The following is a 25,292-nucleotide window of genomic DNA, read 5'->3' on the forward strand; positions in this document are numbered from 1 at the left end:
CTCTAATAGAGCAGTCACTGTGAGGTAAAAAAGATACACAAGAAATGTCAAAAAAAACTTACCAGGGTTCGAACCAGGGACCTCCATACCTAACATCCACATCCTTAACCATTGAACCACTGCTATCTTTGTTGCTTACCTCACTTAATTTCTAACTTGTAAATGAATATTCTACTTATTGGTATTCTAGGTTGTTCTAGAACATTCTATGTATGTTCTATTAGAAGTCCTCAAAAAAAAAACTGTGCATAAAAAATGTCGAAAAAAATCAACTGATCATGATCAGACTTTGAACCAAGAACCTACATACCTAACGTCTGCATCCTTAACCACTGAACCACTGCTATCTTGGCTGATCACTTCACTTAATCTCTACCTTATAAATGAACATTCTAGTTTAATAAATAAAACTGATCTATCAATAGAAAATCTAGATTGTTCTAGAACATTCTATGTGTGTTCTATTAGATGATTTCAGCGAAAGCAAAAACGTGCACTCTATTAGAGCATTAGCACCATACTATTGTTGCAACACTTTGAGGCTCAGTTTAGTAGCTATTTCATCAAATCAGAGCCATTTTCATATCAATCAGTGGTATACTTGTAGTATTAACTTAGTTTCGCCCCCAGGCGGTCTGTGAGCAGACTAGTGTGATCGACTTACACCAATCATCATCATCATAATCATCATAATAAGTGCTATACTAGCAAAACTTGTGATACAACAGCCTGGAAATCATATCCCAAGGTGCAGGATTTGCTTTGTTTAAAGTTGAGCAACTGCATCTTTTCATGTTTGCATAAAAAATTGAGATACTCTAATAGAACAGTTACTGTAAACTATGATTGAATGCTCTGATTGATTGATTTGTGACTGGGATAGGCAGCTTGTTGCTGATAGTACCCCAGGGACTGAAACATTACAACTCCAGTACAACAATGTACAATAACTGAATAGGTAGCTACACAAATAAGACATAATTATAATTAATATACATAAAATAATAAGTAGCTAGGTCCAGCCTTGGTTGTCAGTGAAAATAATCAGAAAATTCATGAGTGAATCAGATTCAATTATTCAGTGGGGTAATTTGTTCCAATCCCGGATGGTCTCTAAGGTCTATGTCATTAATGTATAGTAAGAACATTAGGGGTCCAAGGACAGTGCCCTGCATGGGGGACACCAAACAATACTTTCTTTGTGCTAGATGTGCAACCTTCAACTAAGACTCTTTGTGTTCTGGAAGTGAGCCAGGTAGATATCCACTTGCTCTAGTCAATGCTATGGCCTGACGTGCGACGTAGCATCAAAGCCTTGGTTTTGAAAATACAAAAAGAAGTGAAATCATTGTTAAAATTTATTAGCATTAACATCATTGCAGCAATTTTTTGACCTCCACCTTTGATTTCACAACATTTTTCACCCAGGCTTTTGAGGGCCGCACTCTTTTTTTACAGCTTGGCTGTTTTTGAGTGGATATACTATACCGTGCCATTTTTCATCACAAGATTGCATAACTTACTGCCCATCAAACAGGGTCAGAAGATAGTAACCAGAATCTGTAAATTTACATATTTTGATGGCACACATCATGCAAAAGTGGGAACTGTGCACACGACTTATGGTCCCTTAAAGTTATGATTTATTATTCATTATGTGTAAAGCTTTATACCAGTAATTGTTCAGCAAATTTTTGATATGAATCATTATTTCATAGATAATTGAGCACAAGACTATGTCATTAGAGAAATTTAAAGAGGATGGTTATTATGTGGAAGAGGTTGAGTGTTTACAGGAAATTTTGTCTAGCAATGACAGAATGGACTTTCTCAGGGTGTTGTCAAACAGTTATCCTATAATTGCTTGGTTGCGACAAGAGACAAATGGTAAATATTATACACTGTAAAGATAATGGTGCTTTATTTTGTACGTTGTATGTTGTTGTAGACGCTACTGAATTGCGTAACTTGATTGAGCTGTCAACATTTGAAGATAATGTTTGTGCTATGGATCGTATTGCACGGTTGCACACAGTAGGAGCACAAATAGCTCCACTGGTTTATGATTTGAAGGAGAACAGTGATTTTGATGCCTTCATGAAAATTTGTGAAGCTGTTTGGCTAGTTTTGAAAGCTAATAAAAGCCTTGCTAAGTCACTTGTAAGTTGCATGCTTGGAAATACATACATACCTACTATACTACCTTCATATCATGTGCATCACTGCATACAGGATTTGAAAAGTAGAAAAAAGTTAATGAGATGTGCATCTAAAAGAATCAGTAGTTTTAATACCAAGTGGGTGACTACTTTATTAGGGTACCTTAATTTTGTGCAACAACTGGATACCTGGTAGAAGCTATCCCACATTATACATCATACATCATTAAGAGGTGTGGTCATAGTGCCCTTTTCTGTAGAATATAGCATAAGCACTCCAAATAATTGATGACATCAATGTGCACATAATGCTTTAAAGTAAAGTGCCAATGAGAGCAATTTACATACTAGCATATTAAAAAATATTAATTTAAAAATGAAGTAGGGATCCAAGCGATAAAAGTAGTGAAACAATAGATGAATGATGGTATTACAGCATAGCTTGGTGGGAAAATCCCTACATTGGCATGTTATAGCAATAATTTTGTTCAATGCCACAGTAGGGATTTTCCCACCGAGCTATGCTGTAATACCATCATTCACCTCTTGTTTCACTACTTTTTATTGCTTGGATCCCTACTTCATTTTAAAATTAATTTGGGACAAGCCTGAGTGAGCCCCACACTAGCAAGTCAGCAGTGTAATGGACATGTTTACAATAAAACAATGAATTACGATATAAAGCAGATACCTTACACGTGCTTCCAGTGTTAAATTAACCATTTTCCTTATACGTTTTGCATGGATCTTTGAGCTTCCATATGAGTGCATGTAATGGTTCATGTCACGGATAATTTAATGGCATAAATTACTGCTTTGCCATATTTGGTATGTGTAATGGTTCATTTCACAGAGGAGTTAAATGGTTAAACATGTAGATTGCTGCATTGCCATATTTAGTATGCATAATGGTTTTCATTTCACGGAGGAGTTAACGGCGTAGATTACTGCTTGGCCATATTTGGTATGTGTAATGGTTCATATCATAGCGACTTATCGGCGTAAACTACTGTCTTGCCATATTTGGTGTGTGTAATGGTTTATGTCACCGGCGACGAGTTATCCGAGTAGATTACTGTATCACACGTGTCTATGATTGATGGTGCAGTACTAAATCCATTGCTCATAGGGAGGAACGCCTTTGATGTAGGAGGGAGCAGTAACATCTGAAGAGAGGTTGCATAGAAACAGACACTATATGCGATGTCGAAGGGCTGCATTGATGAGGCTTGAATGAACCTGACGAACCTTCTCTGTACAATCGTAAAGTTCCTTTGTTTGATGATCCCACCATTATTAGAACAATTTACAACAGCCTGATGTTCCTTCCGTCTGCCGGAGTTCAGGCGTTTCTATGAACGTCTTTAGAGAATGCAGTAATGATAAACATGTACCTGAATTATATTCAGGTGACAACAACATGGATCCATTCTGTAGGCAGCATAGTGATAGTGAAAATAAATGGCACAGGGGAAGCTTCTTGGAGGATGATGACCTGGACTCAAGTGGTGACCATGAATCAGACTGGATAATCTTAGAAGATGATGAGTTGCTAACAGTCATACACCTTGACTCACTACACCTGCGAATTACATCACTGTATTTTATTGTAATTATTGTTGTACACATACATGCCTATCTGTACCATATAAGCGCTAGTAAAACATTTTTGATCAACTTTTGCATGAACCTTTTATGTATGCAATTCATATAAGCAGATTTTTGTTGCTTTTTACTGCAGTCAATAAACTTCAAGAATACACACTCAGGCTCACCCCACGATGCTGTTAGCATGGCATCTGTCGTAATTTTAGTTTGTTTGGTGTTTTGTTATAGCATAGCAATACATGTGTGACTGTTCTATTAGAGTGATTGCTGTGTTAGAGTATCTCGAGTCAGCCTTTCACCTACCGGGGCATGTCACTATTTCATATTAATTTTTTTTTTACTGTGCTAGCATTATAAATGCAGCTAGATTAATATTAAGGGATGTGGTCATCATGATTGCATAAATAGATTGTTAAGAGTAGTCACTGTGCTAGATCCTATTAATTCATTAATGGGAATGGCCTCAATCCAATTGTATTGCTATGCTGTTTATTTCATAATTCATTGAATACATTATCATGCATCACTAATGAAGTGTAACTCGGACAAACCACTTTTAGCCACAAATTATACACAGAAATATTCTGAACTGTTGTATAGTTTGTCTATTTTGTTTTCATATGCACGTTCTATAGACAAAGCCTTATGGCTGCTCTTAATATTTTGTTTGCATACAAGGGGGACATGTCCCTTTCAACTCAAAAGGATACACTATTCCTGGTAGATTTCAAGGTCTGTAATATTGTTTTTTGGTCATTAAAAATGCCTGTTACAGAGTGTAGGTTAGCTCTCATTCTCCAAGCCACCCCTCTTGGTGGGGGGACCTATAAACAGTTAACTGTATCATGTATATGATGGAACACAGCAACCTTTAGAAACCTGTACTGACAAGAATGCACAAAACACTTATCCACACGTTGATGTACTACTGGCAAGTAATGATAGCATGGAAATATGCTGATCTTTACAAGCAGTAAGTGGGACAAATTTATAGTACAGGTATGTAATAGGACAATTGTGCCTGTTACATGTGGCCCCAATGTACAGTAAACAGCAAGTACCTCCCTATTAGCGATAGACAGAGTTTAGCTATGGTGCACAATTCAGCAGTAGTGAGGATATATTCCCAAGACCTGCTGTTCTTCAAAAATAAATCCTAACGGTTAAAAGTAACTTACCTTCATGTGATCAAAGATTTTGGCATATACACATAATCTTTCATGTTTTAGCTCAGTATTAGTGATGGTGATGGATAAACAATATCATTACTACATAAGAACCAGTAAACAGCTGATCCAGAGCTGCTATTGTTGGGAATTAATACTATGATGGCAATAATTCATAATATATATATATTTTAGGGAGAGCATCCAACACCTGTATTGCCCTTTCAAAGCACACTGCATTACAGCATTGCATCATATCCGATTATTTTAGTATAGTTTTAGTAAACTTCAGCACAAGGCTCCACCACAAAAGACCGGTTGATAGGCATCGATATATCAAAGGGAAGATCTGCTATCACTTTAAATGTGTTCTTTATTAGCTACTGCGCTTGTTGATAGTGCTAATTATAAGCCACAAACATTGTGCCACTGCAATCAAATGGCAGCTTCAATGACAAATCAGTGGAGGTGGGACAGATCAAGATTCAAATGGACAAGCATTTAGCAATGGTGATAATTGGCCCATTTCAGGTAAAGTACGTAGTGATTCATCTCCCGTACAAAACCTGTATGAAATAATTTCCATGTAAAGGGAAATAATTGCAAAAATTTAATTTACGGTATCTCTGTAACAGTTTCACAGTATTTAAAAGTTAAAGCATGCATGACTGAATGTGGATTGAAACCATGGCTAAGAATAGTAAATCCAATAAGTTGTTAATTGTTATACATACAGTTTTATTGATGATGGGAGGTCTGAAATTGCTATTCATAAGCATGCATTTATACTGCCATGAAAAAAAGTAAGGACTCACAGTAGTCATCTTAGCATAGCAACATTTACTGACTGACCAGTAGTGCTGCACTGTATCATCAATATTTTTGTTGACCATCGCTGTCAACACTGCAAGTTTAATAGCCTTAGCTGCAACTATGACATAGGAGTAGAGTGTCCAGTGAGGTTGATATCTTGATGCATCTCTTGAAATCAGACGGTGCCAAAATTCTTGTTGAGGCAAAACTATTGCTGACTGTTTCTTTGTCATGATAATTAATGACTGCACAGAGCCTCCTTGTCCTGGTCTGGAAAGCCCAACATCACTAAACATTCCCTGAGATCAGACAGATTTCCAGCTGTCTTTACTCAAACCCGCTGCTGTGACACATGGTGCCAATGATTGCACACATGTAATTCCAACAAGCACACACATGACATACTGCCATAGTTGTACTTTAAAGAGTTTGATACCAACATGAGCGCATTTCACACTGTAATAGTACTTCAGCATGTATTTGTCACCTAATCGTTCTGCTACAAAGTTCTATTATGATATTTGTAACACAACATCTATTTAGTAATGAATGTCATTTGTTTACAAAAAGAAATTGCATTTGCTTCTTGCATTTGGAGTGGGTTGAACAATGGTTTTTACATATTTCACAGACTACCACATACAATATTGACTTGTTTATATTTCTTTGCTGCATATAGTTATGTTTAAACTATTATTTACTTGCATATTATGTTTGGTGTATAGGAAGAATGTTGCCAAGACCTCCCATTTTTTAGACAAATCAAAGGACTACGTATGCCAGTTGAAACTGGTACATATGAACAAGTCAAGGCTATAATGGAAGGTGGAGAGTGTTGCATTGGTAGCAAAGTGCATTTTACTTTGTTGCGAGTTGAAGAAGTAGTGAAGATCAAAACTAAAGGGGCAAAGCATTCGTATACACTTATTGATTTAAAAGAATTGGAGAGTAGAGTTGTTCTTATCAGAGATCACAGCAATTTAGCCATGGACACTCCTGATATAGCAGATACTACAGAAATTGCAGGTGATCATTCTGCAGCTATTGGTGGCAAATTAATGTCAAAAGATGTAGAGAAATTCCTGAATGTAAGAAATATCTAATAATCATGAGTATTATGTATGTATAATGTGTTACTAATTGTTTTACAGATGTTACATTTTATTGTACACATTTCTGATACACTAATATGCCTCCAAAGAGCTGGAAATCCTCAATATGTGGTGTGGTTTGAATCATTTGCGTGTAACTTAGTAAAAGATGATGATTTGAAATGTTTAAATGAAAAATTGAAAAACGACTTGCAGGAATGGGTAGCAACAGTGTCAGGCCTAAGAAAAACAATTTACCCTTTAAACTATTTCACTTGTTTACAGTTACTCAAAATCAGTGGAGAATTTTATGATTTGGTAAGTAACTCAGAATATCAACTTAGCAAGGAAGTTTTATTGTTGTTGATGAGTATATCACCTGATTTAACAATTGAAGACATACGGAGTGTTATGTCTTCTTCTGATGCACACCGCCTTGTTTCAAAAAGCATAAATATTTCATCTTCACTTCCAACCCAAAATGAAGACCCTTCTATTGTTGGGGGAGTTGATGAAGAAGTACTAAAATTAACTGAGGAAGAGAAAACAATCTTTATTGCTGCAACAACAATTTATGAGTTTAAACCACATTTGGTGCTGGCAGCACTACGCTGCCATGGTGCTGATGTTGATGAAGACAGTGTGGTAGACTGGTGCTATCACAATAGTAGTGTAGAGGATGAATACATCACTGAAACCCCTAAAATTGATGGCGATAATTTGACTGTTAAAGAGTTAATTGAGTATGATTTTCCAAAGCAATTAGCAATAAAAGCAGTAGAAGAATGCGGAGAAGATGTGGTGAAATGCATGGATTATTGCACTCAATTTATCCTGGAAAAGAAAAATAGACATGACGAATCTCTCAGTGAAACTTCAGATACTTCATTGTCAAGGTACAGATTGCTTATCTTTTTAGTTGTGAATGGCTGTTGTTTAGGTCTAACTCTGTTGAGAATGTAGCACTTGACTTTTGTGAAAAGTTAAATTATATAGATATAAAAGGAACCGGGGAACTATTGAACTTACTGATGAGGAAAGTCCAAAGTTGTAAGTTCATATTAAAAGTGTATTAGGAGATTTAAATGCTACTATCTACAATCACAGCAATATAAAAAGTACTACCATAGTAGCTAACTACTAGTACACATCAAGACACATGTCATGCAGTTAAGTACAGCCAGTGCAGGCGCGTGTACAGACAAATGTATATTTAACAGGACCAAGAAAACATTGTTTTCACACATCCATAGCAGTAGTGCCTGAATGAAAATTAACCATGTTTTACTGTGGAAACTCCCTCATTGTGGGGTACCTCCTCTTTCAAATTTGAGATGAATTGCTCAGCCAGTACTGAGATTGTGTCTTCAAAATTTGTCTTAGTTTCTTCATACTTTCCTTCATCTTCTTTTTTTGGATTCTTCTTTTGCACCACTTAGAAAAATTGCTATAACTTGTGCATGTTTTAGTCGATTAACATACAATCTGAGTTTCATACACATACAATCTGAGTATCATACACATCAGACTAAAAATCATTGAAGAACAACCAACCAGGCATATCAACAGCATGATCAAGATGCTCTAATAGTCAGTCACCCTATTAGAACATTCATCTATGCTCAATTAAGCTACAATCACGTTGCCAAGTAGAGTCAACTATGAACAAGGCTGTAAAGAGTTTAGCCACGTAACACTGTCATTCTGCGGTGAATTCAGCTACATAAAAGTCACCTTGTACTAGATAGAATTCAGCTACAAACAAGTCACCCTGTATAAAGTTAAGCTTAGGGCTAGGTGATAGTGAGTTATTCAATGTCCAAATTATAATAGTATAATGATAGTGAAAATTCACCTATTTCATACTTATGGCCTTCAAAGTGAGATGCAAGGAGGAATGCACTTTTGGATATGTTTATGACTAGAAAAACAGCTTTTTAAACAATATTCTGATATGTTCATACTATCCCCCAGCCCTATGTTTCAAGTCACCTTTGTGAGAGAACAGCTGCAGCCGAATTACCCTGTAGAGAGTTCAGCTACAATCAAGTCACCCTGTAGAGCATTTATACATGTACAAGTCACCCTAACTATACATCTTTTACAGGGTTTACTTATGGGCAGTTTTGAGGCTTCCTTTCAACTTTTTTCTTTACTACAGATATGGTTGTACAAGAAGAGTTTTGTGTGCAACTATGTGTCTATTGTAAATTTGAAATGATTATCATGTAGCCATTAGAGTGATTTGTTATGTTAGGCCAGCTTTGGGGCAAAAATAGCTTAGGTGGTATGGTGAACTCATATATATATATATATATAGACAGTTTCAAGAGAAAGAATGGTGTAATAGGCTTAAACTTGCTTGTATGAGCAAACAAGTGCTACAAATATGAACTGATTATATAGTAAAGTAGCTAATTTTGCTGTTATGACAATGCTTCGCATATGAAGAGCAGTAAGTGAAGAAGTGAAACATGTGTGCAATATATTTGCTGCTTGAACTGTAAGAGAGAGAATTTAATTCCTGTTTCATTCTTACATGATAGTAAGGCCAATGAAACTTGATTAGCAGTTTCGCGTCATCACCCGCATGCTTTTGGTATATCCGCATGCAATTTCATTATTGGTATTTCAGATCGAAATACTCTAATAGAGCAGTCACTTTTACTCTAATAGAGCAATCAGCTATACTCTAATGGAAAAATCATTTGTTTAGGAGTTACAGAAATAGCTAAATATTCTTATATGGATTAGTAACGTACTTTAAGAGTAATCAATGTAGATCTCACTGTTTTTTTGGCAGAAATTTTCATGTTTGGGATGTGTGTTGTGCTTTTGGAAAATAATGAATAATGAATAATAACCGCCCGCCCGCATCAAATTTTCAAAAATCTGAGCGAGAAACTGGTATTCAAATTTCATTGGCCTAATGATCACAGCTCATCATTTTCGTACTAAAAGAGAAAAAATGGGGATAGCAATATAACTAGTATCCACAGTTTTACAGTACTATTTATGTATTATTAATCACTACCAGTGCTTTTACACTATATAGGTTCTGCACTATGCTAACAATAATAATAATAATAATTATTATTATTATACAACCAAGTACTAAGGATAATAAGAAATGCTGGGTTGAGATTGTGTCACAAATAGAATAAATAATAAATTACTGTTTGAGAACACTACAAGGTCTAGGGCTGTGCTCTAACCGGGATTATGATCTAAGACACAAACATATAATTATTGTGCTGGTGAGTGAAATGGTATGACGATTCTATTTAACACCCATCAAGATAACTTAGTATGTGACAAGCATTCCATAGCAGGAACATGTTCACTCCTTGGTTTGCTCATCAATCCAAGAGAGATGGCAGGTTCTAGATCTAGAGAGATGACGGGCTGGAAAGGAGATGTACAATGGGTTTAATTAGTCAGGTTGCATTGCATGTGTTTTATTGCAACTGGTTCTTTACAGGTGACTTGTTAATGCCTGGTTTTGCCAGTTCATCAGCCTATTGGAGAGAGGGTGCTTGCAAGATAATGTAAGAAGGCTGGAAATTAGTCTCTTGTCAAATACTGTACAATCCAGATACTCTAATAGAGCAGTCACTTAGCTGTAGTAGAGCATACACTTATACTTACCCAAACAGTGGTTAGTTAGCTGTATACCCTATAGTTCATGAAGTTATATCAGTTAAGGAATTAAAATCACTAAAGTAGCTAAGTTGTGTGTGCTCATTTTGCAGATGCACTCAGATTGATATACTCTAATAGAGCAGTCACTTACCCTAATATAGCAGTCAGTTTCAAACCCCTAATTCTGTTTAAGCAGTCACATCTACAGTTACCAACTTAGAAAATCATGCTGATCTATTGCAATTGCTTAATACGTACTGTTGCACCACTGGGAGTAGTTACCGTTTGTACTGTTACTCCTGACTGCAGTGTGCTACTGTACACTGTAGCTACACACTATATATGCCTTGCCCTGTTGTTAGTAGTGTTGCACCGATAGCCAAATTAGCTGATTATTCCGATAACTGATATTAAGCAACAGAATTAGCCGATACTGATAACCAATCCGATATATCAAGCGGCTCAAGAGCCGGCGCGCCACACCGTGAGTATATTAACAGGAAGAAAGAAAACGCAATTTTCACACCTATGTAGCTCTGTGATCCCTAATCCGATTGGAACTAAATTTGCTACAGAAGTGCCGGCCAGTTAAGGGAGTCTACATATCAAATTTGAAGAAAATCGCTCCAGCCATTTCCGAGATACGAGCGAACAAAATTTCGTTTTAATTTCTTCGTTTTTTTCTTCTGCATCTTCTTCATTTCGCACACTTCGAAAAATTCGCCATAAAACACGAATTCGTGCTCGGATCGGGATGAAATTTGGCACATGTAAAGGGCTCATTAAGGCGGATCTCAGTACCAAATTTGGTAGGTATCCGATGAACATTCCCGGAGTTATGACCGATTATTTGCGTAAAATATTAAGGTTGAAGGTCTGTCACGCCTACAGGGTAACCCCTTGGAGGAATGAGTTGAAAATTGATATATAGATGGAGTAACCATCGTAGGAGTGCCTTTTTGTAGTGTGGAAGGAATCGAGATAAAGACCATGGAGATATGACACAAAACCCAACCTGTGTCAAAATTACGCGATCGATTTTTATGAAAAAAACTATTAGTTTTTACGTCTACCAGCCAAACCGCTTAGAGCAATGAGCTGAAAATCAGTATGTAGCTGGAATAATCATCGTAGAAGGTCCTTGCAGTAGTACAGAAGAATCGGATTACAAACTACTGAGGTATGATTTGAAAGGCAACTACGTGTAGCAAATGCGAGATCGAGATACTCTAATAGAACAGTCACCCTAATAGAGCATCCAGCTACGTTTATAACTTACTCCATTATAGAATTATATTACATTGCAGATTATTCTGTAGGGAATTCAGCTACAAACAGTTCATCTGATAGACAATTCAGCTACAGGCAAGTCACCCTGCAGAGAGTTCACCTAGAAATAAGTCACCCTGTAGAGAGTTCAGCTAGAAGAAATCACCTTGTAGAGAGTTCAGCTACAAAGAAACCATCATGTAGAGAGTCAGCTGCAAACAAATCATCCTGTAGAGAGTTCGGCTACGAACAGATCACCCTACATGTAGAGAGGTCAGCTACAAACAATTCACCCTGTAGAGAGAGCAGCTAGAAGAAGTTACCTTGTAGAGAGTTCAGCTACAAAGAAACCATCATGTAGAGAGTTCAGCTGCAAACAAATCACCCTGTAGAGAGTTTCAGCTACAAACAATTCACCTTGTAGAGAGATCAGCTAGATGAGGTCACCTTGCAGAGAGTTCAGCTACAAAGAAACCACCATGTACAGAGTTCAGCTGCAAACAAATCACCTGTAGAGAGTTTAGCTAGAAACAAATCAGATCAGCTAGAAACAAGTCACCCTGTAGAGAGTTCAGCTAGAAGAAGTCACATTGTAGAGAGTTCAGTTACAAAGAAACCACCATGTACAGAGTTCAGCTGCAAACAAATCACCTGTAGAGAGTTTAGCTAGAAACAAATCAGATCAGCTAGAAACAAGTCACCCTGTAGAGAGTTCAGCTAGAAGAAGTCACATTGTAGAGAGTTCAGTTACAAAGAAACTACCATGTAGAGAGTTCAGCTGCAAACAAATCACCCTGTAGAGAATTCAGCTACAAACAAATCACCCTGTAGAAAGATCAGCTAGAAGAAGTTACCTTGTAGAGAGTTCAGCTACAAACAAATCACCCTATAGAGAGAAACAAGTCATCCTGTAGAGAGATCAGCTAGAAGGATCACCTTGTAGAGAGTTCAGTTACATCCTGCAGATAGTTCAGCTACAAACAAGTCATCCTGTAGAGAGATCAGCCAGAAGGATCACCCTGTAGAGAGTTCAACTACAAAAACAAATGACCCTTTAGAGAGATAAGAACTCTGTAGAGAGATCAGTAAGAAACAAATCACTTTGTAAAGAGTTCAGCTACATTTCAAGTCACCCAGTAGAGATCAGCTGCAAACAAGTTATCCATAGGGAATAATTGACATGTAATAAATTATAATTTGTACATTTACTGATAAAACCTGAATTAGTTAAAGTATTTAAAATCTGCTTCATCTTTTTCTTCTTCCTGTGGTAAAGAAAAAAAAGATAGATTAAAAAAAGCCCTAAAGCTGGCCATAGGCCGGCTTTGGGGTATACAAATATAAAAAGAAGTGAAATCTAATCCAAAACAGCCAAGCTGTAAAAAAAGAGTGTGGCCTTCAGAAAGGCTATGGTGAAAAAGATGTGAAATCCAAGGTGGCGGCCAAGAAATGGCTGTGATGGTAGGTTAATGGTAAAAAGTTTAATAACAACAATTCAGGTGAATTTTGTGCCAAGACCAAGCGGCACCAAATTCACCTGAATTACCGTTATTAAAATTTTTACCATTAGCCGCCACCTTGGATTTCACATGTTTTTTCATTATAGCCTTTCTGAGGGCCGCACTCTTTTTTTACAGCTTGGCTGTTTTGGATTAGATACTAATAACACTAACACTTATTCTCATCATACTCATATTAGTAACATAACCATTGATATACGGCTCATTCTAGGCTAAAATGTAAAGTTAGATGTATACCACAAGTAAAGTTACTCATGGCAAACAGGTTTTAAGTACATTTTACTACTGCTATACAGTTGAGACAAATGGCTGGTACAACATAGAAACCTAAAACCTCTGTTTACTGTTGGGCACGGTCTAAAACCTGACAGTTTATTAAGAGCATGGCTTGTAGTCACCGCTAAACCATCAACACATAACTTGATTAAAATTCCAAATAACTTATTTCTGGCCTCCCCCACATCATTATACTACACAGCGCAGTGGAGATTGACATTGGCTTTAGATTTAATCAACACTGATTAATCGGCTAGTAGCCAACATTGGCCTGATCAAGACACACGATAGTGTGTCGTGCGGCCCAAGAAACCGGCGCGCCACACCGTGAGTATATTAACAGGAAGAAAGAAAACGCAATTTTCATACCTATGTAGCTCTGTGATCCCTTATCCGATTGGAACCAAATTTGCTAGAGACGTGCCGCCCAGTTAGGGGAGTCTACATACCAAATTTGAAGAAAATCGCTCCAGCCATTTCCGAGATACGAGCGAACAAAATTTCGTTTTAATTTCTTCGTTTTTTTCTTCTTCTACTTCTTCATTTCGCACACTTCGCAAAATCCGCCATAAAACACGAATGCGTGCTCGGATCGGGCTGAAATTTGGCACACTTAAAGGGCTCATTAAGGCGGATCTGTGTACCAACTTTGGTAGGAATCCGATGAACATTCACGGAGTTATGACCGATTATTTGCGTAAAATAAGGTCGAAGGTCTGTCACGCCTACAGGGTAAACCCCTTGGAGGAATCAGTTGAAAATTGATATGTAGATGGAGCAACCATCGTAGGAGTGCCTTTTTGTGGTTTGAAAGAAATCGGAATAAAGACCATGGAGATATGACACAAAACCCAACCTGTGTCAAAATTACGCGATCGATTTTTATGGATAAAAAAACTATTAGTTTTCGTGTCTACCAGGCAAACCGCTTAGAGCAACGAGCTGAAAATCAATATGTAGCTGGAATAATCATCATGGAAAGTTCTTGCAGTAGTACAGAAGAATCGGATTACAAATCACTGAGTTATGATTCGAAAGGCAACTACGTGCAGCAAATGCGAGATCGAGATACTCTAATAGAACAGTCACCCTAATAAAGCATTCAGCTGCATGTATAATTTACTTAGTTATATTACATTGCAAGTTATTCTGTAGGGAATTCAGCTACAAACAAGTCACCCTGTAGTCAGATCAGCTAGAAGAAGGTACCTAATAGAGAGTTCAGCTACAAAGAAGCCATCATGTAGAGAGTTCAGCTCAAATAAATCACCCTGTAGAGAATTCAGCTACAAACAAATTTCCCTGTAGAGAGATCAGCTAGAAGAAGTTACCTTGTAGAGAGTTCAGTTACAAAGAAACAATCATGTAAAGAGTTTAGATGCAAACAAATCACCCAGTACTCAGAAAGTTCCGCTATGAACAGATCACACTATAGAGAGTTCAGTTAGAAACAAGTCATCCTGTAGAGAGATCAGCTAGAAGAAGTCACATTGTAGAGAGTTCAGTTACAAAGAAACAATCATGCAAAGAGTTTAGCTGCAAAGAAATCACCCAGTAAAAAGTTCCGCTATGAACAGATCACACTGTAGAGAGTTCAGTTAGAAACAAGTCATCTTGTAGAGAGATCAGCTAGAAGAAGTTACCTTGTAGAGAGTTCAGTTACAAAGAAACAATCATGCAAAGAGTTTAGCTGCAAACAAATCACCCAGTAAAAAGTTCCGCTATGAACAGATCACACTGTAGAGAGTTCAGTTAGAAACGAGTCATCCTGTAGATAGATCAGCTAGAAACAAGTCACTTTGTAGAGAGTTCAGCTACAAACAAATCACCCTGTAGATAGTTCAGCTAGAAACAAGTCACCCTGTAGAGAGATCAGCTAGAAACAAGTCACCCGTAGAGAGTTCAGCTAGAAGAAGTTACATTGTAGAGAGTTCAGCTACAAAGAAACTACCATGTAGAGAGTTCAGCAGCAAACAAATCGCCCTGTAGAGAATTCAGCTACAAACAAATCACCCTGTAGAAAGATCAGCTAGAAGAAGTTACCTTGTAGAGAGTTCAGCTAGAAACAAATCACCCTTGTAGAGGGTTCAGCTACAAACAAGTCACCCTGTAGAGAGTTCAGCTAGAAGAAGTTACATTGTAGAGAGTTCAGCTACAAGAAACTACCATGTAGAGAGTTCAGCAGCAAACAAATTGCCCTGTAGAGAATTCAGCTACAGACAAATCACCTTGTAGAAAGATCAGCTAGAAGTTACCTTGTAGAGAGTTCAGCTACAAACAAATCACCCTGTAGAGAGTTCAGCTAGAAACAAGTCACCCTAGGCCTGTAAAGTGATCAGCTAGAAACAAGTCACCCTGTAGAGAGTTCAGCTAGAAGAAGTTACATTGTAGAGAGTTCAGCTACAAAGAAACTACCATGTAGAGAGTTCAGCTGCAAACAAATTGCCCTGTAGAGAATTCAGCTACAAACAAATCACCCTGTAGAAAGATCAGCTAGAAGAAGTTACCTTGTAGAGAGTTCAGCTACAAACAAATCACCCTGTAGAGAGTTCAGTTAGAAACAAGTCACCCTGTAGAGAATTCAGCTAGAAGAAATTACATTGTAGAGAGTTCAGCTACAAAGAAACTACCATGTACAGAGTTCAGCTGCAAACAAATTGCCCTGTAGAGACAAACAAATCAACCTGTAGAAAGATCAACTAGAAGAAGTTACCTTGTAGAGAGTTCAGCTACAAACAAATCACCCTGTAGAGGGTTCAACTACAAAAAAGTCACCCTGTAGAGAGTTCAGCTAGAAGAAGTTACATTGTAGAGAGTTCAGCTACAAAGAAACTACCATGTAGAGACTTCAGCTGCAAACAAATTGCCCTGTAGAGAATTCAGCTACAAACAAATCACCCTGTAGAAAGATCAGCTAGAAGAAGTTACCTTGTAGAGAGTTCAGCTACAAACAAATCACCCTGTAGAGAGTTCAGCTAGAAACAAGTCACCCTGTAGAGAGATCAGCTAGAAACAAGCCACCCGTAGAGAATTCAGCTAGAAGAAGTTACATTGTAGTGAGTTCAGCAGTTTAGCTGCAAACAAATCGCCCTGTAGAGAATTCAGCTACAAACAAATCACCCTGTAGAAAGATCAGCTAGAAGAAGTTACCTTGTAGAGAGTTCAGCTACAAACAAACCACCCTGTAGAGAGTTCAGCTACAAACAAGTCATCCGGTGGAGTGATCAGCTAGAAGGGTCACCTTGAAGAGAGGTCAGCTACAAAGAAATCACCCTGCTTCATCTTTTCTTCTACCTGTAGTAAAGAAAAAAATGACAGGTTAAAAAGCCCTAAAGCCGGCCATAGGCCGGCTTTGGGGTATACATATACAAAAAGAAGTGAAATCTAATCCAAAACAGCCAAGCTGTAAAAAAAGAGTGCGGCCCTGAGAAAGGCTATGGTGAAAAAAGATGTGAAATCCAAGGTGGCGGCCAAGAAATGGCTGTGATGGTAGGTTAATGGTAAAAATTTTAATAACAACAATTCAGTTGAATTTGGTGCCGCTTGGTCTTGGCACAAAATTCACCTGAATTGTCGTTATTAAAATTTTTACCATTAACCTACCATCACAGCCATTTCTTGGCCGCCACCTTGGATTTCACATCTTTTTTCACCATAGCCTTTCTCAGGGCCGCACTCTTTTTTTACAGCTTGGCTGTTTTGGATTAGATACCAATTACTGAATCGATTATCAGTGCAACACTAGTTGTTAGGTTGTCCCGCTTGTATATGTACTTCATTGTATGTGACCCTGTCCTACTAGTATATGTTAAAGCATAGCCTTGCTCGTGCTATATGAAAAATAAAGTACTCGGCGCTTGGCCGAGATGCTAATAAAGCACTCGGCTTCGCCTCGTGCTTTATTAGCATCTCGGCCGCGCGCCTCGTACTTTATTTTTCATATAGCACGAGCAAGGCTATGCTTTAAATGATTTATGGAACTTTCTAGTCGTGTAGCTTCACCATACACTAGGACTCGTAATTAACAAGCGTTGCATGAACTATTAGCAGCCTGAACGCACACAAACTAGTTTAACAAAGTAACTCATGCGTATTTCATCATAGTTTGGCATAGTAGACGTTCATTGCGTCTTGGCAGGTTTTGCTCGCAACCCACAATCGATTCTATTGTGAGTCACATGGTGAAGTATTTCCGTGATATCTCCAGGACTTGTCCGTTTACATTAACAAACGTAACAGCAACGTTACCTTCTCCCACCCATTATCGAAGCATTTAGGTATGTCTATAAAAGCAATCCAGTGGTGGAACTCGTATTGTCTGGGGTGATTGATCATTCAGCGCGGCGAGGCTATCAGCCTTCACCGGCTTGAGTGATTAGTCGTACTGGCGCGAGCCCCGTAGGCTATTAGCCTACACTAAGGCACGTGGGCAACTGTGCTTTATTGCTCGCAAAGAGTACTTTATTGCACCGCAAAGAGTGCTTTATTGTGAATAAAGCACTCTTTGCGGTGCAATAAAGCACTCTTTGTGGTCGATGAAACAGTTGGCCGGCTGAAAGAGTGTACTTTATGAAATTTAAAGTACACTTTTTCCTTTGATCTCGCCCACGCAAAGTTCTATAAATAATAACAATGATAATGATAATGATAATAGCTTCTTTATGAGTAGCAGAAATTGGTGTCCACTAACTTCAGAAGACTGTTGTTCTACATGCTGCTACCATCTTAAGTAGACACATTGGTCTCCCTAATTCAAATCCAGTAGTATAGAGTTGCCCTTCAGTCGTTGTCGTGGTATGCCAGTTTGTGGTCTTTTTCCACTTCCTTTCTTCATTCTAAGCTCCCTCAGGAAAATCATGTCATCACTCAAGCGGTCCCACTGCTCTTAAAATGCCTGATGCATGTGTCGACCATTGCGCATGTGTGAACTCTGATTGTTGCTCACCTGACACTCTTATTAATGTCCAATGCACCTTTCATCACTCCTCCATTAACTTGGTTTTAAATATGCTATGTAAACCTTATTTACTAATATACCAAACCCACCACTATCAATTGACAGTGATGTATCAACTGATCAATGTTGAATATGTTGGAGGTAAGCAAACTACATTAATAATCCATAAATTCACCACAGGAATGTTTAATTGCTTTGAAGGTACATTTGTATACTTGTTGTGAAAGAAATGTGAGACTGGTTATTGATTGTTATTTGTTTTGTGGAAATAATGCAAACTTTTAATCCCTACTGTTATGTAATACCATCCTTAATGATACTAGTACAGTAGGCTGCAAAAAAAAGTTTACGTTTCGTAATTGTAACTACGCTGTAGTAGCGTAATTACAAAGCGTAATTACGAATTATGCTCTATTGGTAACTATGAATATATTGTATATATGGCTGGTGAAAAACTACTTTTTTGCATAATTACGGATTATGGTCAAAATGTAATTACAGTACAAACATGGTAATTACTTAGTAATCACACCGTAATTACAATTACGAAACGTAAACTTTTTTCTGCAACCTACTGTATATTAAAAATTATAAATTTAAAAATGAAGTAGGAATCCAAGCGATAAAAAGTAGTGAAACAAGAGATTAACAATGGTAGCTATTACAGTATAGCTCAGTGGGAAATCCCTACTTGGCATTAAACACAAAATAATTGTTATACCATGCCAAAGTAGGGATTTCCCACTGAGCTATACTGTAATAGCTACCATTGTTAATCTCTTGTTTCACTACTTTTTATCGCTTGGATTCCTACTTCATTTTTAAATTTATAATTTTAATACACTACTTTTTAAAGTTTTTTTGATAAAGCATATAGCTAGCTATAAACATGTGACTGTTCTATTAGGGTGACTGCTGTATTAGAGTATCTCGAGTCAGCCTGCAAAGATGTGTGCTTGCCCCAAAAGGGGTGTAGTCATCGTGGTTTCAATTGATTCATAGTATTAGACTAGAGTATCTTGAATCAGCCTACCAACTTGAAGGTGTGTGGTCACAAATACAGCTAGCGTAAAAGGGGCGTGGTCATTGTGGTCTCAATCGATAGATCGATAATACGTAGAATAAAGAATGGGCGTGATGTTGTGACCTATCATGGAGTACCGGTACCTCCGTACAGTAGCGTAGTCTAAGCGCCTTAAATAATTTTGTGGCCCGATTATGAAAGTGTTGATATGGAAAATTAACGCCTCGATATGGTTTCGTTGGATGAAGAAGAAGACAAGCAGCCTGATTGAAGATAAAAGAAAGGACAAGGCGCACAGGGCGTACACTCAATACCCATTGGAACACCAAAAGGCACATCCCACCGGTGAGTTTGTTGTTGTGGCGTAAAATGGTGACCGTGCGCTGCTTTTTTTGGGCTCTAGGCTTGCGACTGTGGTCAGGCAATGAGTGAGGCAGTGAGACTAAAATTGGCGATTTAAAAAAAATTTTATATCCGGCCATCTGTAAGTGTTTTGTTGTTTTTAACGCTACATTTGATGCTAGATGGATTAATATTATTCTGTAATGGTGATTTTCGTCGCGTAAGAGGTTTCTAAGTTGGTTGTTAAAAGGCGATATTTTTGGTGGCATGCGTCATTTCGGGGGGGGGATTCCTACTTAAACAGTACTACTGTACTGTTCGATGACAATAGCTTGTGCTTGTATCATATTATATGATATTGTTAATGAGTTTTACGCTCCAAATTCAAGATAAATTTTTCCATGCAAGACAGCCAAGCTGTATAAAAGGGTGCGGTCTTTAAATGCCTGGGTGAAAAAAGTGAAATAAAAGGTGGCGGCCATGAAATGGCTGCAATGGTGTGGATGATAATAAATTTTAATAATGGCCTTTGTGCATTAATAAAATTTATTATCATTAACATCATTGCAGCCATTTCATGGCCACCACCTTTGATTTCACAACTTTTTCACCCAGGTTTTTTTGAAGGCCACATCTTTTTTATACAGCTTGGCTGTTTTTGCATGGATTTCACTTCTGTTTGTATCAAATGGTATGGTAGTACCATTTAAGTAGGGATCGTGGTGAAAATTTTGCGTGCTGTCCAAAATTCCACCTTTAAAAATCACCCTAGGGACATTTTACACCACGAAAATCACCTTTACAGAATAGTACTAGTCCACATAATACATAAAGCAGCATTAAATGTAACAAAACACTTACAGGTGGCCGGATATAATTTTTTTAAAAATCGCCAAAACTCGAATTTTAGTCTCACTGCCTCATTGACTGCCTCACTGCCTCACTGACCACAGTCACAAGGCTAGAGGCCAAGTGAAGCAGCACATGGCCAACATTTTACGCCACATTAACAAACTCACCAGTGGGATGTGCCTTTTGGGGTTCCGACGAGTGTAGGCCCTCTACGCCTTGTCTTTTCTTTTATCTTCAGTCAGGCTGCTTGTCTTCTTCTTCATCTAACAGAACCATATCAAGGCATTAATTTTCTGTATCAACACTTTCTTTCAGCAACATAATATAGACGTCACAGAATTATTTCAGAACTGGATTTCAGAAGTGCTTCAGTCCTGGTGCTACTATAAGAGATATACTAACTAGATATTTGCAAGTTTGCGATTGGGATCCTGTTCGTGATAGGTTCGTGATCACACCCATCAATTAAAGATCTAGGTGGATTAATAGCGATAGAGTATGGAGACCATACCTCTTAACCAATCTAGCTGTTTATTTAACAGTAAGCAAGATGACCTCATCCCTTATTGGTCTAGCTAGCTGCACACCCCTTCTCTTGGCTGACTTGAGATATACTCTAATACAACAGTCACTCTAATACAACAGTCTCAAGTTACATTGTAGCTAGCTGTACTACAACAAAAACTAAACAAACTAGTATTTTAAACAATTGTTAATTTAAAAATGAAGTAGGGATCTATGCAACAAAAAGTAGTGAAACAAGAGATGAATGATGGTATTACAGCATAGCTCAGTGGGAAAGTCCCTACTTTGGTACATTAGCTGTAGCAATTATTTTACTCAATGCCAAAGTAGGAACTATCCCACTGAGCTATACTGTAATACCATCATTCATCTCTTGTTTCACTACTTTTTGTTGCATAGATCCCTACTTCATTTTTAAATTAACAATGTTTAAAAATACTATTTTAAATATATACCCAAAGCCAACCATAAACTGACCTTGAGGATATATTAATATGACTACTAATCAGATTTGCACCAAACTTGGTACGTGATTGTGCTGCAGTACATTCTTAAAGTGTATCAAAGCTCTAGAAAATCGAGTTACGCATTTGCACTTTATAATGATTTTTGAAAGTGTGTAAAAAGAATGATTTAAGTCCCCATCCCCCTGCTCCCCAATCCACCTAAACAAAGAAATTAAGCCAATTTCTGAAGGATTATATTTCACAATTGTGTAAGACAATCTTGCTCAAATTTGGTATGTGGGTGCTGAAGGTGGAAGGCATTTGCAGTATAAAATATTTCCAATTTGAGAAGGGAGCATGGAGCTACATATGCGTGAAAATCACATTTTGTTTTTTCCTGTGAATATACTCACAGCTTGACGTGCCAGCTTTCCTGGCTGCATGACACACTACCGTGTGTCTTGATATATGGATTATTGCTTGCTAATAACAAATATACCAAAAACAGTATCAAAACTCTTGCTGTTTTTCAAATAAGCAAATAAACTTTTAACTGTAGCATAAGTTTCATATGTTCATATTGCATTATAGCATTATTTCTACTTATATTTTATGTTAGCATCTAGATTCTCTTTGTTTCATTATGGTGTAAATTTATCACCACACAACTTTTTACTTGTACAGTCTTAATTTAATGTTGACTTGTTTTACACACATGTTAAATTTTACTAGCTACTGTTCCAATATCTCGACTATTTGCAAATTGTTTTGAAAAGGGAGCTCCAAATTTAGTGATTGTCTCACCTTGTAAGTTGAATTACGGAAGACATTAGTACTAGAAATTCAAAATATGTGCTTGCATATTTGTAGGTGATGTTTTGAATGCAGTGATTTCTCTTTATGTCCATGATATGCATTCACCTCTGCCTTCACTAGAAGAAGTACTTATCTGTAATCACAAAACTACTGTTGAAGAGGTATGTATATGTATGCATCTGTGTTAATATTGTTGTTGTACTTGTCATGATGTGCAGCAAATTTTAATGGAAACTTACCCTTACAATGCCAGAACGTTTGTGCAGTAGCATTAGTTATTGGCAATGCACTTATTTTGCAGTGATCAAATCCTAGCAAGATTTAAGATTGAAAGCTGGAATCAACAAATCCCTTATACACAAACAGCTGTAGAGTAGACACTCTAGATGCTCGAAATGTATACTGTATAGCAGGAATTTTAGCAGTGTCGAATTTGCAAATAGCAAAAAAAAACTTTGGCAAGTTGCCATGTTTTGTCACATGTCACTCACTACACATTGCATATAGCTAGCAATGGCTGGTAATATACTTTAGCAGAAAAACTTTGGTGAAATAAAAGACAATTTGCCAAATTTGCAATGATTTTTCCATCAAAGTTTTCTACTATACAGTAATCTGGTTATGAAAACATTAAAGATATTTTTAATTCTGCACTTTGACAAAGTTAGCTCCTACTGCTGCATGTTGTTAACACAGTTCAGAAAGACAGTATCAAACATTTCAAGAAAGCAAGTATAGGAAGCTACTCAATACCTGTCATACTGTTTAAAAGAGTCCCCCTATAATGAATGGCACCTGCTAAAATGCTACCATCATAAAAAAATATTATACACTACAGAAACAAAAATCACCTTTACAGAATAGTCTTAGTGCATTCAACATTTAATCCAGCAAGGAAACAGTTACAGAAGACCAAATATATATATATATATAATTGTCAAAACCTGATTTTTGGTCTGCCTGCCTGTCTACCTGCCTGCCTGCCAGCTGGCCTGCCAGCCAGCCAGTCAGCCAGCCAGCCAGCCAGCCAGCCAGCCAGCCAGCCAGCCAGCCAGCCAGCCAGCCAGCCAGCCAGCCAGCCAGCCAGCCAGCCAGCCAGCCAGCCAGCCAGCCAGCCAGCCAGCCAGCCAGCCAGCCAGCCAGCCAGTCAGCCAGCCAGCCAGCCATCCATCCAACAAGCCAGCCAGCCAGACCACAGTTGCAAGGCTAGTAGCCAAACAGAGCAGCGTATGACCACCATCTCACGCCACAATAGCAAACTCACATGTAACATGTGCATTTTCTTTACTTAAGCCTAATATACTCAAAAGTATGCAGACAAAATTGGAGACCTATAATTCTCAAAATTATTCTGGCATGTTAGGCGCAGGCCTAGTTCCAACAAGTGGCTTCCTTCTGCACTTTGCCTTTTCTTTTATCTTCAATTACATGATTGCCTTCTTCATCAGTCCTCCATCGTTTTCCATTGGGCTACTTTATTTCGCATGTTTTTTGCCCCAAGACATTCACATTGTGAAGCATTACAAATTATAATCATTGTACATTGTTGCTTATGATAATTCAAATCTGATACTAATGATTTTTATTGACAGCTCAGCTTGTTTTGGTATAAAGCAGTAGGAGATCCTGACCACAGGAGAATATTTTGTTTGGTTAATGGAGAGAAGCTATCATACCAAGTCTGTACTGAAGCTCTAGATGAAATGGATAGAGTTTTGAAAGGAGAAACAGGTAATTTTATTTACTTGTACTACAAGTGGTGCTCAGATCCCTTAGTGCAACTCTAGGCTGTGGCACTCATAGTTAGGGACTCGGCAGTGATTAGTTAAGTGTACAAACCTCATTTGTGAGTGCTATGATGACTAACATTTAGGTGCCTAATTTTTATGTTCCTAAAACTCAAATTCCTGCATGGAAATGAAGGTGGAAACACACTGTTCATGCTCAAATTTAATAGAAACAGTGAAGAGTGAGTGGGTAGTAGTTGAAAATCACTTTTATTAGCTACACTGATGTAAATTCTGTTGTTCCCAATACATATTTAGAAGTAGATCCTTCATCACTGTGAGTTGGCAATTGCAAACATGCAACATAAATTATAGTTCATAGCTGGTTCTTAAGTTCATTTCAGTTACTCAAGAGAAATACTTGTTGCCTTTTGTCTTATTGGAATTCAAGTGTGGCTTGAGCAGTATACTTTTACCTGTATACGAGTGCAACGTTGCATTAAATCTTACCATAGTTAAAACTAAGGTTTATCAGTTATAATCCTATGGTGTTCGGATTATGCAACCAAAATGGCATTTGGAATTGCTTTACACCAAATTTTTATGCCAAATTTCTAAAAAAGCTATAGATTATGAAGCACTTGTTCTTTAGCAAAGAAAACCCTGTGGATGAAAGAGGCTTGTGAGGATATTGGTATGTATCAAGACATGTAGTATGGCAAAAAGGCTGATGCATTACAGTACATCACTGTGTTATTAACAGGAATAATCATGCAAATGTAACTTTGTACTGCTTTTACTGTTTATAAAACGAGATATTTTTGCAGGAAAATTCTCTCTAGATACCATCAGTAGTTTAAAATCACTCCAGCCATTCCAAAGATACAAGCCTTCAAAATCAGCTTGTATCTATATTTTCATTTTTAAAAAAAATTTTCATCATCTTTTTTGCACACTAAAAAAGCTACCATTAAAATTTGAAGATGCTTTGAAATTTGGCACACATAAGGGGACTTTAAGGTACATCTTGGTTCCAAGTTATGGCTCAATATGTTAAAC

General features: G+C 37.5%; 1 protein-coding gene across 2 annotated transcripts in view; it reads left to right on the forward strand.

Annotated features, from left to right (window-relative positions):
• The window catches only part of LOC136251028 (E3 ubiquitin-protein ligase rnf213-alpha-like), a 175,978-nt gene that overhangs the window by 75,287 nt on the left and 75,399 nt on the right, over positions 1-25,292 (forward strand). For both annotated transcript variants that reach the window (XM_066043410.1, XM_066043409.1), the window contains exons 16-23: positions 1,719-1,887; positions 1,949-2,160; positions 6,472-6,834; positions 6,898-7,733; positions 7,778-7,887; positions 22,423-22,497; positions 22,561-22,667; positions 24,099-24,237. In XM_066043410.1, coding sequence (XP_065899482.1) covers positions 1,719-1,887; positions 1,949-2,160; positions 6,472-6,834; positions 6,898-7,733; positions 7,778-7,887; positions 22,423-22,497; positions 22,561-22,667; positions 24,099-24,237 — 2,011 coding nt within the window. The remainder of the gene's footprint in view (positions 1-1,718; positions 1,888-1,948; positions 2,161-6,471; positions 6,835-6,897; positions 7,734-7,777; positions 7,888-22,422; positions 22,498-22,560; positions 22,668-24,098; positions 24,238-25,292) is intronic.

This window comes from Dysidea avara, chromosome 3 (genome assembly GCF_963678975.1).
Source record: "Dysidea avara chromosome 3, odDysAvar1.4, whole genome shotgun sequence".
Classification (NCBI taxonomy): domain Eukaryota; kingdom Metazoa; phylum Porifera; class Demospongiae; order Dictyoceratida; family Dysideidae; genus Dysidea; species Dysidea avara.